The sequence below is a fragment of the Schistocerca serialis genome, chromosome 1, assembly GCF_023864345.2.
Source record: "Schistocerca serialis cubense isolate TAMUIC-IGC-003099 chromosome 1, iqSchSeri2.2, whole genome shotgun sequence".
Taxonomy (NCBI): domain Eukaryota; kingdom Metazoa; phylum Arthropoda; class Insecta; order Orthoptera; family Acrididae; genus Schistocerca; species Schistocerca serialis.
In genome coordinates this window covers 1019179577-1019198453 of record NC_064638.1, presented here as the reverse complement: position 1 = coordinate 1019198453, position 18877 = coordinate 1019179577, and the positions used below count along the sequence as shown (strand labels likewise).

Below are 18877 nucleotides of genomic sequence, written 5' to 3'. Positions count from 1 at the left end.
CAAAGAGTAAAGGTGGTCACTGTTACATATTTGTTATGGTAGATGTATTTTCAAAATTAATTAAACTATATCCAGTGAAGTTTAATTAATTTTGAAAATACATCTACCATAACAAATATGTAACAGTGACCACCTTTAAACTATATCCAGTGAAGCCCCCCATGAACCATGGACCTTGCCGTTGGTGGGGAGGCTTGCGTGCCTCAGCGATACAGATAGCCGTACCGTAGGTGCAACCACAACGGAGGGGTATCTGTTGAGAGGCCAGACAAACGTGTGGTTCCTGAAGAGGGGCAGCAGCCTTTTCAGTAGTTGCAAGGGCAACAGTCTGGATGATTGACTGATCTGGCCTTGTAACAATAACCAAAACGGCCTTGCTGTGCTGGTACTGCGAACGGCTGAAAGCAAGGGGAAACTACAGCCGTAATTTTTCCCAAGGGCATGCAGCTTTACTGTATGATTACATGATGATGGCGTCCTCTTGGGTAAAATATTCCGGAGGTAAAATAGTCCCCCATTCGGATCTCCGGGCGGGGACTACTCAAGAGGATGTCGTTATCAGGAGAAAGAAAACTGGCGTTCTACGGATCGGAGCGTGGAATGTCAGATCCCTTAATCGGGCAGGTAGGTTAGAAAATTTAAAAAGGGAAATGGATAGGTTGAAGTTAGATATAGTGGGAATTAGTGAAGTTCGGTGGCAGGAGGAACAAGACTTCTGGTCAGGTGACTACAGGGTTATAAACACAAAATCAAATAGGGGTAATGCAGGAGTAGGTTTAATAATGAATAGGACAATAGGAATGCGGGTAAGCTACTACAAACAGCATAGTGAACGCATTATTGTGGCCAAGATAGATACGAAGCCCACGCCTACTACAGTAGTACAAGTTTATATGCCAACTAGCTCTGCAGATGACGAAGAAATTGAAGAAATGTATGATGAAATAAAAGAAATTATTCAGATTGTGAAGGGAGACGAAAATTTAATAGTCATGGGTGACTGGAATTCGAGTGTAGGAAAAGGGAGAGAAGGAAACATAGTAGGTGAATATGGATTGGGGGACAGAAATGAAAGAGGAAGCCGCCTGGTCGAATTTTGCACAGAGCACAACATAATCATAACTAACACTTGGTTTAAGAATCATGAAAGAAGGTTGTATACATGGAAGAACCCTGGAGATACTAAAAGGTATCAGATAGATTATATAATGGTAAGACAGAGATTTAGGAACCAGGTTTTAAATTGTAAGACATTTCCAGGGGCAGATGTGGACTCTGACCACAATCTATTGGTTATGACCTGTAGATTAAAACTGAAGAAACTGCAAAAAGGTGGGAATTTAAGGAGATGGGACCTGGATAAACTAAAAGAACCAGAGGTTGTACAGAGATTCAGGGAGAGCATAAGGGAGCAATTGACAGGAATGGGGGAAATAAATACAGTAGAAGAAGAATGGGTAGCTTTGAGGGATGAAGTAGTGAAGGCAGCAGAGGATCAAGTAGGTAAAAAGACGAGGGCTAGTAGAAATCCTTGGGTAACAGAAGAAATATTGAATTTAATTGATGAAAGGAGAAAATATAAAAATGCAGTAAGTGAAACAGGCAAAAAGGAATACAAACGTCTCAAAAATGAGATCGACAGGAAGTGCAAAATGGCTAAGCAGGGATGGCTAGAGGACAAATGTAAGGATGTAGAGGCCTATCTCACTAGGGGTAAGATAGATACCGCCTACAGGAAAATTAAAGAGACCTTTGGAGATAAGAGAACGACTTGTATGAATATCAAGAGCTCAGATGGAAACCCAGTTCTAAGCAAAGAAGGGAAAGCAGAAAGGTGGAAGGAGTATATAGAGGGTCTATACAAGGGCGATGTACTTGAGGACAATATTATGGAAATGGAAGAGGGTGTAGATGAAGATGAAATGGGAGATATGATACTGCGTGAAGAGTTTGACAGAGCACTGAAAGACCTGAGTCGAAACAAGGCCCCCGGAGTAGACAATATTCCATTGGAACTACTGACGGCCGTGGGAGAGCCAGTCCTGACAAAACTCTACCATCTGGTGAGCAAGATGTATGAAACAGGCGAAATACCCTCAGACTTCAAGAAGAATATAATAATTCCAATCCCAAAGAAAGCAGGTGTTGACAGATGTGAAAATTACCGAACTATCAGCTTAATAAGTCACAGCTGCAAAATACTAACACAAATTCTTTACAGACGAATGGAAAAACTAGTAGAATCCAACCTCGGGGAAGATCAGTTTGGATTCCGTAGAAACACTGGAACACGTGAGGCAATACTGACCTTACGACTTATCTTAGAAGAAAGATTAAGGAAAGGCAAACCTACGTTTCTAGCATTTGTAGACTTAGAGAAAGCTTTTGACAATGTTGACTGGAATTCTCTCTTTCAAATTCTAAAGGTGGCAGGGGTAAAATACAGGGAGCGAAAGGCTATTTACAATTTGTACAGAAACCAGATGGCAGTTATAAGAGTCGAGGGACATGAAAGGGAAGCAGTGGTTGGGAAGGGAGTAAGACAGGGTTGTAGCCTCTCCCCGATGTTGTTCAATCTGTATATTGAGCAAGCAGTAAAGGAAACAAAAGAAAAATTCGGAGTAGGTATTAAAATTCATGGAGAAGAAATAAAAACTTTGAGGTTCGCCGATGACATTGTAATTCTGTCAGAGACAGCAAAGGACTTGGAAGAGCAGTTGAATGGAATGGACAGTGTCTTGAAAGGAGGATATAAGATGAACATCAACAAAAGCAAAACAAGGATAATGGAATGTAGTCTGATTAAGTCAGGTGATGCTGAGGGAATTAGATTAGGAAATGAGGCACTTAAAGTAGTAAAGGAGTTTTGCTATTTGGGGAGCAAAATAACTGATGAGGGTCGAAGTAGAGAGGATATAAAATGTAGGCTGGCAATGGCAAGGAAAGCGTTTCTGAGGAAGAGAAATTTGTTAACATCCAGTATAGATTTAAGTGTCAGGAAGTCATTTCTGAAAGTATTCGTATGGAGTGTAGCCATGTATGGAAGTGAAACATGGACGATAAATAGTTTGGACAAGAAGAGAATAGAAGCTTTCGAAATGTGGTGCTACAGAAGAATGCTGAAGATTAGATGGGTAGATCACATAACTAATGAGGAAGTATTGAATAGGATTGGGGAGAAGAGAAGTTTGTGGCACAACTTGACCAGAAGAAGGGATCGGTTGGTTGGACATGTTCTGAGGCATCAAGGGATCACCAATTTAGTATTGGAGGGCAGCGTGGAGGGTAAAAATCGTAGAGGGAGACCAAGAGATGAATACACTAAGCAGATTCAGAAGGATGTAGGTTGCAGTAGGTACTGGGAGATGAAAAAGCTTGCACAGGATAGAGTAGCATGGAGAGCTGCATCAAACCAGTCTCAGGACTGAAGACCACAACAACAACAACAACATCCAGTGAAGAAAGCTACTAGCCATGAAATTATAATAAAAATTGAAAGAGATTATTTCGCACAGGTGGGTAAACCAAAAGCTACATTATCAGATAATGGTTCACAGTTCACCTCTAAAATTTGGAAAAAGTTTATTGAAAGATCAAAATTGAAGCATATACTTATATCTGTTTATTCTCCATCCACCAATCCTGCAGAAGGATATATGAGGGAAATTGGGAGACTTTGTAGAACCTATTGTAGCCATAAACATCCAACCTGGTTTGAGCACATTCGAAATTTTGAAGATATTATGAATAGCCTACAACATAGTTCCACAGGATTTTCACCGTATAAGATAATGTTTAATATCAGACCTCCAAATCTTATATCAGAACTTATTGAATTTCCTAAATGTACACCTTTAACCATGCAAGAGAGAGAAGATATTGTCAGGGAAACTATGAGGAAAAAAGGGGAAAAGAGGAATAAAAGACATAACAATAGGGTAAAATTAACCACTTTCAAAATTGGGCATCTTGTTCTGGTCAAATCTCATGAAAAATCAAAAATGTTAACTTCAGAAATTAAAAAATTCTTTGATACCTATATTGGGCCTTCTGAAGTCATAGAAAATCCACACCCTAATGCTTAACGTTTGGTGTACCCTAAGTCAAAGAAATTATTTGGTCTCAGGAATGATGTCTCTTTGAAACTGTATAAACAGAAATCATAATTTCAAAAATTTAAATAACCTATTATCATCTAAAACAAAAGTCCTCCACTGGAATATGCTTGCTGGAACAAAACACTACCTTTACAACCAAGTATGTATATTTGCATGTATAAATTAATAATTTGAAGTCACATGTTAATTGAAACTGATGAAAAAACACTATTGTAACAAAGAATGAGAGAAAGATTTATTTTTACTTTTTTACAAAAACAAAAAGTCTCCATTGTGAGCATTTCCAAATTTTTTTAATTTTTTGAAGCTAAGTCTTCCCTGTGGTTCATGGTGTGGGTTCCTGTAGTCATGTCCTAGTTCATGAACCACGGGCAACGTATGAGTGGCCAAGTAAGTGGTCCCGACAGTCGGGATACCAGTTACTTTGGAATAAGGCTGGGCATCTCGGACATATTCTGAGTCGTGGTCACCTTTGTGCTCATACGGCAAAGACTACCAAATCCACCGGTTAGTCCCTCAGCCGTTAGGGGTAAAACCCAATGGGACTCGGGGCAAGTAAGGCTAGCAACCTGCTTCCCTGGCACTTTAAATATGATGCTGGCAACAATCAGAGCAAAATGCCTCGGACCTTTGGAGGTGGCGGAGTCCCACCTCTAACTGACAAACCAGGGACTCCTAAGATACGACTTGGCAAACAAATGGTAATGAGATGGGGAGCTATTAATATCAATGGGGGCTACTCTTGGAAGAAGGTAGAGCTGGCAGAGGCTGCAAGTAAGATGGGGCTGGACGTTTTAGCTGTTAGTGACATTCGGGTAAGGGGTGAGAAAGAAGAAGAAGTGAGAGAATACAAGGTCTACTTGTCAGGAGTCAAAGCAGGAATAGCACAACGGGGTGTAGGGCTTTACATCAGGAAAGAAATGGAACCCAGCGTAGTTGCAATAAGGTATGTAAACGAACGACTGATGTGGATAGATTTGACAGTGTCTAGCAATAAAATTAGGATTGTGTCAGTATATTCGCATTGTGAAGGGACTGATCAAGATAAGATGGATAGTTTTTATGAGGCACTCAGTGATGTAGTTGTTAGAGTAAAGGACAAGGACAGTGTTCTGCTCATGGGTGATTTTAACGCCAGGATTGGAAATCGAACAGAAGGGTATGAAAAGGTTATGGGTAAATTTGGAGAGGATATGGAGGCCAACAGGAATGGGCAGCAACTCTTGGATTTCTGTGCCAGTATGGGCTTAGTAATCACAAACTCCTTTTTTAAACATAAGAACATTCACCGGTATACTTGGGAAAGCAGGGGAACCAGATCTGTCATTGACTATATAATAACAGATCAGGAATTCAGGAAGGCTGTGAGGGACACACGTGTATTCAGAGGATTCTTTGATGACACTGATCATTATTTAATCTGCAGTGAAATTGGGATTGCGAGGCCGAAAGTGCAGGAGGTCAGGTCCATACGTAGGAGGATAAGAGTGGAGAAACTTCAGGATAAGGAAATCAGGCACAAGTACATAACAGCGATCTCAGAAAGGTACCAGTTAGTTGAATGTAGTCAATTACAGTCATTGGAAAAGGAATGGACAAGGTACAGGGACACAGTACTAGAAGTGGCTAAAGAATGTCTTGGAACAGTAGTGTGTAAAAGTAGGAGGAAGCAAACAGCTTGGTGGAATGACACAGTCAAGGCAGCCTGTAAAAGGAAAAAGAAGGCGTATAAAAAATGGCTACATACTAGAACTCAGGTAGACAGAGAAAGTTATGTTGAAGAAAGAAACAAAGCCAAACAGATAATTGCAGCATCCAAGAAGAAATCTTGGGAAGACTTTGGAAACAGGTTGGAGACATTGGGTCAAGCTGCAGGAAAACCATTCTGGAGTGTAATTAGCAGTCTTCGAAAGGGAGGTAAGAAGGAAATGACAAGTATTTTGGACAGGTCAGGAAAACTGCTGGTGAATCCTGTGGATGCCTTGGGCAGATGGAGGGAATATTTTGAAGAGTTGCTCAACGTAGGTGAAAATACGATCAGTAATGTTTCAGATTTCGAGGTAGAATGGGATAGGAATGATGATGGAAATAGGATCACGTTTCAGGAAGTGGAGAAAATGGTCAATAGATTGCAGTGCAATAAAGCAGCTGGGGTGGATGAAATTAAGTCGGAACTCATCAAGTACAGTGGAATGTCAGGTCTTAAATGGCTACACAGGATAATTGAAATGGCCTGGGAGTCGGGACAGGTTCCATCAGACTGGACAAAAGCAGTAATCACACCAATCTTTAAACATGGAAACAGAAAAGATTGTAACAACTACAGAGGTATCTCTTTAATCAGCGTTGTGGGTAAAATCTTCTCAGGTATTGTTGAAAGGAAAGTGCGAGTATTAGTTGAGGAGCAATTGGATGAAAATCAGTGTGGGTTTAGGCCTCTTAGAGGTTGTCAGGACCAGATCTTTAGCTTACGACAAATAATGGAGAAGTGTTATGAGTGGAACAGGGAATTGTATCTATGCTTTATAGATCTAGAAAAGGCATATGACCGGGTTCCTAGGAGGAAGTTATTGTCTGTTCTACGAGATTATGGAATAGGAGGCAAACTTTTGCAAGCAATTAAAGGTCTTTACATGGATAGTCAGGCAGCAGTTAGAGTTGACGGTAAACTGAGTTCATGGTTCAGAGTAGTTTCAGGGGTAAGACAAGGCTGCAACCTGTCTCCACTGTTGTTCATATTATTTATGGATCATATGTTGAAAACAATAGACTGGCTGGGTGAGATTAAGATATGTGAACACAAAATAAGCAGTCTTGCATATGCGGATGACTTAGTTGTGATGGCAGATTCGATTGAAAGTTTGCAGAGTAATATTTAAGAGCTAGATCAGAAATGTAAGGACTATGGTATGAAGATTAGCATCTCCAAAACGAAAGTAATGTCAGTGGGAAAGAAATATAAACGGATTGAGTGCCAAACAGGAGGAACAAAGTTAGAACAGGTGGACGGTTTCAAGTATTTAGGATGCATATTCTCACAGGATGGCAACATAGTGAAAGAACTGGAAGCGAGGTGTAGCAAGGCTAATGCAGTGAGCGCTCAGCTACGATCTACTCTCTTCTGCAAGAAGGAAGTCAGTACCAAGACTACGTTATCTGTGCACCGTTCAATCTTTCGACCAACTTTGTTGTATGGGAGCGAAAGCTGGGTGGATTCAGGTTACCTTATCAATAAGGCTGAGGTTACAGATATGAAAGTAGCTAGGATGATTGCAGGTACTAGTAGATGGGAACAATGGCAGGAGGGTGTCCACAATGAGGAAATCAAAGAAAAACTGGGAATGAACTCTATAGATGTAGCAGTCAGGGCGAACAGGCTTAGATGGTGGGGTCATGTTACATGCATGGGAGAAGCAAGGTTACCCAAGAGACTCATGGGTTCAGCAATAGAGGGTAGGAGGAGTCGGGGCAGACCAAGGAGAAGGTACCTGGATTCGGTTAAGAATGATTTTGAAGTAATAGGTTTAACATCAGAAGAGGCACCAATGTTAGCACTGAATAGAGGATCATGGAGGAATTTTATAAGGGGGGCTATGCTCCAGACTGAACGCTGAAAGGCATAATCAGTCTTAAATGATAATGATGATGATGATCATGATGATGATGATGATGATGAAGTCTTCCCTGTGGGTGAAGGCATGCATGTGAGGACATGCATGCAAAGGTATAAGTTTCAAAACCAATTTTAGATAAAGCCTCATGATATATGAGCAATTTATTGTTCTTTATACTGATGTGGGGAGCGAAAGTACTCTTCACAAGAATGTGACTTGTAGTAATATTGTAGTAGAGAGGCAAGTGTACATAAATAATTGCAAAAAATTTAGATAATACTGATTTATCTTTAGATGTACTAAAAGAAGAAAATCATAAGCAAAAAAAATATACAAAATAAGAAAAAACCATGACTAAAATATATATATATATAGCCCCCCTTATAAAATTCCTCCATGATCCTCTATTCAGTGCTAACATTGGTGCCTCTTCTGATGTTAAACCTATTACTTCAAAATCATTCTTAACCGAATCCAGGTACCTTCTCCTTGGTCTGCCCCGACTCCTCCTACCCTCTATTGCTGAACCCATGAGTCTCTTGGGTAACCTTGCATATAAAAAAAATCAAAGATGAGGTGACTTACCGAACGAAAGCGCTGGCAGGTCGATAGACACACAAACAAACACAAACATACACACAAAATTCAAGCTTTCGCAACAAACTGTTGCCTCATCAGGAAAGAGGGAAGGAGAGGGGAAGACGAAAGGAAGTGGGTTTTAAGGGAGAGGGTAAGGAGTCATTCCAATCCCGGGAGCGGAAAGACTTACCTTAGGGGGAAAAAAGGACAGGTATACACTCGCACACACGCACATATCCATCCACACATACAGACGCAAGCAGACATATTTAAAGACAAAGAGTTTGGGCAGAGATGTCAGTCGAGGCAGAAGTGTAGAGGCAAAGAAGTTGTTGAAAGACAGGTGAGGTATGAGTGGCGGCAACTTGAAATTAGCGGAGATTGAGGCCTGGCGGATGACGAGAAGAGAGGATATACTGAAGGGCAAGTTCCCATCTCCGGAGTTCGGATAGGTTGGTGTTGGTGGGAAGTATCCAGATAACCCGGACGGTGTAACACCGTGCCAAGATGTGCTGGCTGTGCACCAAGGCATGTTTAGCCACAGGGTGATCCTCATTACCAACAAACACTGTCTGCCTGTGTCCATTCATGCGAATGGACAGTTTGTTGCTGGTCATTCCCACATAGAATGCATCACAGTGTAGGCAGGTCAGTTGGTAAATCACGTGGATGCTTTCACACGTGGCTCTGCCTTTGATCGTGTACACCTTCCGGGTTACAGGACTGGAGTAGGTGGTGGTGGGAGGGTGCATGGGACAGGTTTTGCATCGGGGGCGGTTACAAGGATAGGAGCCAGAGGGTAGGGAAGGTGGTTTGGGGATTTCATAGGGATGAACTAACAGGTTACGAAGGTTAGGTGGACGGCGGAAAGACACTCTTGGCGGAGTGGGGAGGATTTCATGAAGGATGGATCTCATTTCAGGGCAGGATTTGAGGAAGTCGTACCCCTGCTGGAGAGCCACATTCAGAGTCTGGTCCAGTCCCGGAAAGTATCCTGTCACAAGTGGGGCACTTTTGTGGTTCTTCTGTGGGGGATTCTGGGTTTGAGGGGACGAGGAAGTGGCTCTGGTTATTTGCTTCTGTACCAGGTCGCATGAATGGACACAGGCAGACAGTGTTTGTTGGTAATGAGGATCACCCCGTGGCTAAACATGCCTTGGTGCACAGCCAGCACATCTTGGCACGGTGTTACACCGTCCGGGTTATCTGGATACTTCCCACCAATTTATATAAAAAAAATAGTAACATAATTCATTTTTTTTTTTTTATGTTCACTAGCAAATTATTTATGATGGTGACCTGCACATTGTTCTACCGTCAACACACACCAAGAGTTAACTGCCGACTGACTACAGTCAAAGACGACTCCAGCGTCAAAGACATTTTACACAATACACAAGCTTCCACTTGTAATCAGTCTCTTTGATATTCTTCGTCACATTTACTAATAAGCTGTCACCCTCAAAAATATAAGTAAATTAACATAAGATAAGGCAAATTACAATAAAAAAAATTCTGACAAAAATATAAGAAAACATTTACAATTTGGTATCGACAAATCCGGTAGAAAATAACACATCTCCCAGATCCATTACAACTGCTCCCCAGGGCTTTTGTTGTTATGAACATATACAACAACATCCCGACCACACTCAGTAATGGATCTGTATCACACAATTAGTACATTAATGATGCAGTCTTATAACCTCTTCCAAATTTGGACTCTTTGAATCTGTGGGCTTGTTAATGGCTGTTGTTGCAATGATACTTCCCCATCAATCTCATACACAAAAAATTCAAGTAAAGAAATTATTTAACATGACAAATATACATGGCATAAAACATACATGAGAAATATTCTAAAATACAGCATACAGATTGAAAATAATAGTAAGATAAAACTCCTTTGCTAGAATAAGATATCTACAACCACTTCTTTGGTCACACTGTGCCAACTGCCTCATGAACATATATACGAGGTGTGGCTAGAAAAAAACCGGCCTAGTACTGGTGAAACAATAAAACGAATGCAGTAAGGCTGAAAGTCGCGTGGCCTGTCACGTGACAAGATCGCCGTTTAACAATCAGAGCAGTGTCTGAGTTAACAGGAGTTGACTTGTTGTCTTGTCGAACAAGTTTACCGATTTTTTCAATGTTTGCATCAGTTTTTGCTGACAATGGTCTGCCAGTGCGAGTGTCATCACTGGTGTCTTCGCGGCCATCTTTAAATCGTTTAAACCACTCAAACACTTGTGTTCGCGATAAACAATCATCGCCGGACACTTGTTGTAACATTACAAACGTTTCACTTGCAGATTTTCCTAGTTTGAAACAAAATTTGATGTTAACACGCTGTTCTTTCTGTACACTCAACATTTTCTGACGCACAGACAAAATGTCAACTACTTAAAACAGACGCCACGGGCAGACTGAGTGCAGGAGGCAGATGAAACTCGAGCAGTAGGCGGAGCGAGAGTCACATGACAGGCCACGCGACTTTCAGCCTTATTGCATTCGTTTTATTGTTTCACCAGTACTAGTCCGGTTTTTTTCTAGCCACACCTCGTAGTGTAGTGTTTTTTATCCTATCCGAACTCCGGAGATGGGAACTTGCCCTTCAGTATATCCTCTCTTCTCGTCATCCGCCAGGCCTCAATCTCCGCTAATTTCAAGTTGCCGCCACTCATACCTCACCTGTCTTTCAACAACTTCTTTGCCTCTACACTTCTGCCACGACTGACATCTCTGCCCAAACTCTTTGTCTTTAAATATGTCTGCTTGTGTCTGTATGTGTGGATGGATATGTGCGTGTGTGCGAGTGTATACCTGTCCTTTTTTCCCCCTAAGGTAAGTCTTTCCGCTCCCGGGATTGGAATGACTCCTTACCCTCTCCCTTAAAACCCACTTCCTTTCGTCTTCCCCTCTCCTTCCCTCTTTCCTGATGAGGCAACAGTTTGTTGCTTGTGTCTGTATGTGTGGATGGATATGTGCGTGTGTGCATGTGTGCGAGTGTATACCTGTCCTTTTTTCCCCCTAAGGTAAGTCTTTCCGCTCCCGGGATTGGAATGACTCCTTACCCTCTCCCTTAAAACCCACTTCCTTTCGTCTTCCCCTCTCCTTCCCTCTTTCCTGATGAGGCAACAGTTTGTTGCGAAAGCTTGAATTTTGTGTGTATGTTTGTGTGTCTATCGACCTGCCAGCGCTTTCGTTCGGTAAGTCACCTCATCTTTGATTTTATATATAATTTTTCCCACGTGGAATGTTTCCTTCTATTTTTTTTATATATATATATATATATATATATATATATATATATATATAAAACACTACACTACGAGGTGTGGCTAGAAAAAAACCGGACTAGTACTGGTGAAACAATAAAACGAATGCAATAAGGCTGAAAGTCGCGTGGCCTGTCACGTGACTCTCGCTCCGCCTACTGCTCGAGTTTCATCTGCCTCCTGCACTCAGTCTGCCCGTGGCGTCTGTTTTAAGTAGTTGACATTTTGTCTGTGCGTCAGAAAATGTTGAGTGTACAGAAAGAACAGCGTGTTAACATCAAATTTTGTTTCAAACTAGGAAAATCTGCAAGTGAAACGTTTGTAATGTTACAACAAGTGTACGGCGATGATTGTTTATCGCGAACACAAGTGTTTGAGTGGTTTAAACGATTTAAAGATGGCCGCGAAGACACCAGTGATGACACTCGCACTGGCAGACCATTGTCAGCAAAAACTGATGCAAACATTGAAAAAATCGGTAAACTTGTTCGACAGGACAACAAGTCAACTCCTGTTAACTCAGACACTGCTCTGATTGTTAAACGGCGATCTTGTCACGTGACAGGCCACGCGACTTTCAGCCTTACTGCATTCGTTTTATTGTTTCACCAGTACTAGGCCGGTTTTTTTCTAGCCACACCTCGTATATATGTTCATGAGGCAGTTGGCACAGTGTGACCAAAGAAGTGGTTGTAGATATCTTATTCTAGCAAAGGAGTTTTATCTTACTATTATTTTCAATCTGTATGCTGTATTTTAGAATATTTCTCATGTATGTTTTATGCCATGTATATTTGTCATGTTAAATAATTTCTTTACTTGAATTTTTTGTGTATGAGATTGATGGGGAAGTATCATTGCAACAACAGCCATTAACAAGCCCACAGATTCAAAGAGTCCAAATTTGGAAGAGGTTATAAGACTGCATCATTAATGTACTAATTGTGTGATACAGATCCATTACTGAGTGTGGTCGGGATGTTGTTGTATATGTTCATAACAACAAAAGCCCTGGGGAGCAGTTGTAATGGATCTGGGAGATGTGTTATTTTCTACCGGATTTGTCGATACCAAATTGTAAATGTTTTCTTATATTTTTGTCAGAATTTTTTTATTGTAATTTGCCTTATCTTATGTTAATTTACTTATATTTTTGAGAGTGACAGCATATTGATTACTATTAGTAAATGTGACGAAGAATATCAAAGAGACTGATTACAAGTGGAAGCTTGTGTATTGTGTAAAATGTCTTTGACGCTGGAGTCGTCTTTGACTGTAGTCAGTCGGCAGTTAACTCTTGGTGTGTGTTGACGGTAGAACAATGTGCAGGTCACCATCATAAATAATTTGCTAGTGAACATAAAAAAAAAAAAAATGAATTATGTTACTATTTTTTTTATATAAACTTGAAGAAGAAACCACATTCGAAGAAATGGTATTTGAAGCACCAAAAATGAGGCAAACACATTGAACCAGGTCATTTCTGCAGCCGACAAAGATGCATTGTGGAATCATACTTCCACTAGACAACTGAAGCCAAGACCAATATCGCCTTGTAAACATCTAACGGAAAATGTACTGTCACGAAATACGCCAAATTTAAGTAAATAAAAATAGTGAGCATATTTCAGAGTGATTAATTCATCAGGATAATATTTAGAAAAAGGCCATTTATTGGCAAAAGCATGACAAAAATGAATCACATAGCCAGGCCTAGGGAGGCAAGGGTGAGCCAGAAGGTAAAGTATGGCAAAGGTTGGTGACCACGAAAACTAAGTCCACAGTGCCACAGCACCGGCAGAAGCAGATGTTCACTGCTACAGGGCACGCACCCTGTGTATGTTTACTGGCACAGCCACGGCCTGCGTGGAGCAAACGAGGTGGCCAGTTGGCGCATTCCATGCACGAAGTGCACGGCGGCTTACCGGAAAGAATTTGGTGTAGCGACAAAGTCGCTACGGGAACAGATCCCACTTCTGACACCAGTTGTACAGGATGGGCAGATGGGAAGGCGGTGGGCGTGATTAATTCATCAGCATAATATTTAGACAAAGGCCATTTATTGGTGAAAGCATGATAAAAAGGGGTCACTTAGCCAGGCCTAGGGAGGTGAGGGTGAGCCAGAAGGTAAAGTATGGCAAAGGTTGGTGTCTGCGAAAACTAAGTCCACAGTGCCGGGAGAAGTGGAAGATGTTCACTGCTACAGGGCGCATGTCCGACTCGCAGGAGAGCAAGAAAACAAGAGAGTGGGCCCGGCGACGGGCAGCTGGGTATATTCGAGACACCATGCCGATTCCTCCGCCCTGATTGGTCAGGACTGAGAAAACCGTGCAGAAGGCATGGAACTTTCCAGAGTGCATAGCGTACCCTCGTCAGCACATGATGGAGGCACGTCATCAAGGTGCCCTTCCTCAGTGCTGATTTCCTGCTGCTAGACCGTGGGACAAGAAAATTTACACTGGGTCTACGTGTACAAGGAAAGAAAATTCCTAGATTTTTCCCGGATTTCCTGGTTAAAAATACACTTTCTCCCAGGCGGAAATACACTTTTTCCGAGTTAAGTGACCGTATTCTATTCCTTGGCATTGTAAAACTCATCAATTCTTTGAATGTTTATGGTTTTATATAGAATTTCCCGCCACTTTAGAAAACGAAACTCAGGGGGTGAAAAAAACACGTTTTGAAACACCTTTGATGTGCAGCAATATGTAGGCTGCATATTTTTGTATTACGAAGGTATAAATTCGAATTCCACCAAATACCGCATGTTACTTTTCGAAGCATTGAAATCGAGATTCCAATGCGCTTTTGTAAGCCACTCATAACTCATGTCACATGATCTCGCCAGCTGATGACAGCATAGGACACATGATGTACTCAGCCAATAGCAAAATCACTCTTAAGTAGCACAAAAACACAAATAAGAAAAGTTAATGGTTTAAATTAATATACATAGCATTCACATATAAAACTGGTCTCCAAGATTAATAAGCGGAAGAGAAGCTAAGCTTCCACATATAATGTTGATCTTTTCTGCATGTGATACACTTTAAAATACATCACACAAATGTGCCAGTAAAATTTTTAATAACGACATAAATGTGAGATCTTCCAAGCTCGAAATTCTTTTAAATGACCGTCCTCAGAGAACTGATTTTTAAATGAGAGTCAAACGCTTTGTTATTTAATAAATTCATCATACATTCTCGCACATAGTTCATCTTGCGTAAAAGGAAATTTGCTTTTAATGTATGTAACACTTTTCAAACCACCGTTCGCAATATTTTCCCGCTACCTGTTAGAAATAGGTTCGTTTCAGCAGTTGCAAGAGAGCGCCAGATAACAGCCGTCACCGTGTGATGATGCAGGACGGCCATATGTTTGTATGTGTAAAACATTAAAAGATCTTACATTATGTCATAAAAGAAACAACACATTAAATGATACTTCAAGAGCATCGGAATTTTGTGAACCATACTAAAATGCATAATTCAGCTTAAAGTGCACATTCATATGTCCAGATTCAGATGTAAATTTTCTTGGAGTACCAGTATTATATTCTCTCGTGTTTGGTTCTTTATTATGGCGTAATGTCATACGTGCACTTGAAATCAGTGAACAGTTGAAACCAGCCAACAGTGTGAAATTAAACAGTTCGTTTTAAATAAACTGACTACCTCAACAGAAAAGATTAATAAAAGCCAAATCTCTTTAGCAAACCGACAAAGATAACTTCATTGTTCTGCAAGGCGATTAACGCTTGACTGTCAGAAAGGTGGATATACACTCCTGGAAATTGAAATAAGAACACCGTGAATTTATTGTCCCAGGAAGGGGAAACTTTATTGACACATTCCTGGGGTCAGATACATCACATGATCACACTGACAGAACCACAGGCACATAGACACAGGCAACAGAGCATGCACAATGTCGGCACAGTAGGTAGTCAGTGTATATCCACCTTTCGCAGCAATGCAGGCTGCTATTCTCCCATGGAGACGATCGTAGAGATGCTGGATGTAGTCCTGTGGAACGGCTTGCCATGCCATTTCCACCTGGCACCTCAGTTGGACCAGCGTTCGTGCTGGACGTGCAGACCGCGTGAGACGACGCTTCATCCAGTCCCAAACATGCTCAATGGGGGACAGATCCGGAGATCTTGCTGGCCAGGGTAGTTGACTTACACCTTCTAGAGCACGTTGGGTGGCACGGGATACATGCGGACGTGCATTGTCCTGTTGGAACAGAAAGTTCCCTTGCCGGTCTAGGAATGGTAGAACGATGGGTTCGATGACGGTTTGGATGTACCGTGCACTATTCAGTGTCCCCTCGACGATCACCAGTGGTGTACGGCCAGTGTAGGAGATCGCTCCCCACACCATGATGCCGGGTGTTGGCCATGTGTGCCTCGGTCGTATGCAGTCCTGATTGTGGCGCTCACCTGCACGGCGCCAAACACGCATACGACCATCATTGGCACCAAGGCAGAAGCGACTCTCATCGCTGAAGACGACACGTCTCCATTCGTCCCTCCAGTCACGCCTGTCGCGACACCACTGGAGGCGGGCTGCACGATGTTGGGGCGTGAGCGGAAGACGGCCTAACGGTGTGCGAGACCGTAGCCCAGCTTCATGGAGACGGTTGCGAATGGTCCTCGCCGATACCCCAGGAGCAACAGTGTCCCTAATTTGCTGGGAAGTGGCGGTGCGGTCCCCTACGGCACTGCGTAGGATCCTACGGTCTTGGCGTGCATCCGTGCGTCGCTGCGGTCCGGTCCCAGGTCGACGGGCACGTGCACCTTCCGCCGACCACTGGCGACAACATCGATGTACTGTGGAGACCTCACACCCCACGTGTGGAGCAATTCGGCGGTACGTCCACCCGGCCTCCCGCATGCCCACTATACGCCCTCGCTCAAAGTCCGTCAACTGCACATACGGTTCACGTCCATGCTGTCGCGGCATGCTACCAGTGTTAAAGACTGCGATGGAGCTCCGTATGCCACGGCAAACTGGCTGACACTGACGGCGGCGGTGCACAAATGCTGCGCAGCTAGCGCCATTCGACGGCCAACACCGCGGTTCCTGGTGTGTCCGCTGTGCCGTGCGTGTGATCATTGCTTGTACAGCCCTCTCGCAGTGTCCGGAGCAAGTATGGTGGGTCTGACACACCGGTGTCAATGTGTTCTTTTTTCCATTTCCAGGAGTGTAAAATCTGAAACTAATGACATATTTTGCATATTTTGGCCATCCACAATTATGCAAACGCATTTTAATTCATTTGATAACTCCCGGTCCCGAAAATCCGTTTTATCATTTAACGTGAGAGCAATAAACGAAGAGGAAACAACAAAATCACTGAACGTAAACACAGGTCACGTGGAGATGACCCACCTCCCCACCATAACTAAGACTTTCTGTGCATCAGGCCCGGATTTACTATATTTCCGAATCAGGGCAATATTAGGTAGTGCCGCCAAGCCACACTTCTGTAACAAGAAGCGGGAGAAGGTACTACTCATACGCGACTCAACTACGCATGCAAAAGAGCCCGCCCACAACTGCTCAAAGGAATCTAATTTAAACAGTTGTCACGTCATGCTCATCGGAGGCAATTTGTTGTTATGAAACATTGCATATCATCCAAAAGTCTTTGATACATTTTACTGTTGGCAGACGCTTGTATGAGCACTGTGTTTCGTTATTGTATACGGCGCATTTCCTTTGCAACTTAAGTTTATTTTACTTCTTTTTTTTTCTCCTCTATCTTTCATGTTTCGTTGCTGCAGTGTTATTCTGCAGTAGCGGGGTACAGTAATATCCTTTGTTAGAGTATTGGTTCTTACCACTCAAAATCACAAAAATTTAACTGAAAACTAAAACAATGAAAAATTCCCGGAATTGTAAACAATTCCCGGGTTTTTCCCGGTTTTCTCCCGGATGAAAAAATTCCCGGGTTTTTCCCGGATCTCCTGGTTGTCCCGGGTCGTATACACCCTGTTACAGGCAGCCGATGTTGCTGGCTGTGGCTTGGCCATAATGGATAAATTAAGTTACCTCTGGGAGCTAATAAAAGAAATTAAAATTTTCCCACTGACTGGCTCATCCCTTACACCACACATTATTCTGATCATTACTGCTGCCAGCAATTGGCTACCACAATAGTTCATGTTTCAGGAACATTTCAGTCATAAATTTCCACTTGTTAGCCATACCAGTCAATTTCTCACAATTAAACTGATTGTCCACCCAATGTCATCTTAGGTATGTTCAGTTTGTTCAGCAAATAAATCTTGCATAGTTCAGCAAGTAAATCTTGAATTTTTCTTTACAAAAAAATTTGATAGCATTATACTGAATAAATGCAATATAGTATCTCACAAATAAGAATGGCAATTTATGTCACACGGTTACTACCGATCTTTACTTCAATTTCTGAACAGAAGGTACTCTGTACAAATGTGGAAACTTTACTAATCTCTTTCTGGGCCCATAATCTGTTGGATATTGACTCCAAAAGTCCTTTTACGAGACTATAAATATGACATAATGATGACTTACATTCCCTCACATATTACTGTTATGAAATATGAAACTCATTTATTCCATGATCGTTACATGAAAAAGAAAAGAGGAAAACAACAAACTACAAGGTGTCAGCACAGAAAAACACAGTTCTTCCCAACAATATTTATAAATAATATTTGGTGGCAAGTCTACTGCAGAAATGATCTCTTTCACTCTACCCCAATTACATAAACCAAGCACTCAGACAAAAACAAAACTGAACTTTAGGCAAAAGTTGCTCACCTCAACAATCCATAGATGGAGTCATGGCTTATATGATTGCTTCTATAAAAATAGAGTAGGCCAGAAACCGACGTCATAAAAATCAACACTTCCCCATAAGGTATAGGCTTCACCCAGCCACGCCATACTGCCATGCGAAATAATGTCTCTGATGCCTTAAAAACAAAAGAAATTAGTATCAGTCAGGAACACCGAGCGAAAAATTTAGGCTATATAACATCGTCCAAAATAATACGAACCAATTCCTCGCTGTTGATTAATATGAAGCATAATTAATTACAACAAATAATTTCTTTTCAAGTCAAGTTATTTCCCAAAAAGTTTTCTACTTTTTGTACTTATGGGGAGAGGAGCATAAATGGTCCTATTCCATATACATGTAAGTGAAAGCCTTTCCTATTTTTGTAACCACTTATGCATAATGATGATGATGACTGTTTTCTTTAGATGTATGGTATCAAGATCCTCAACAT

General features: G+C 41.8%; 1 protein-coding gene across 2 annotated transcripts in view; it reads right to left on the bottom strand.

The window, feature by feature from the left end:
* LOC126413497 (transmembrane protein 135-like) overlaps positions 1-18877 on the bottom strand; it is a 137887-nt gene that overhangs the window by 56342 nt on the left and 62668 nt on the right. For both annotated transcript variants that reach the window (XM_050083269.1, XM_050083270.1), the window contains exon 4: positions 18405-18559. In XM_050083269.1, the coding sequence (XP_049939226.1) occupies positions 18405-18559 (155 nt within the window). The remainder of the gene's footprint in view (positions 1-18404; positions 18560-18877) is intronic.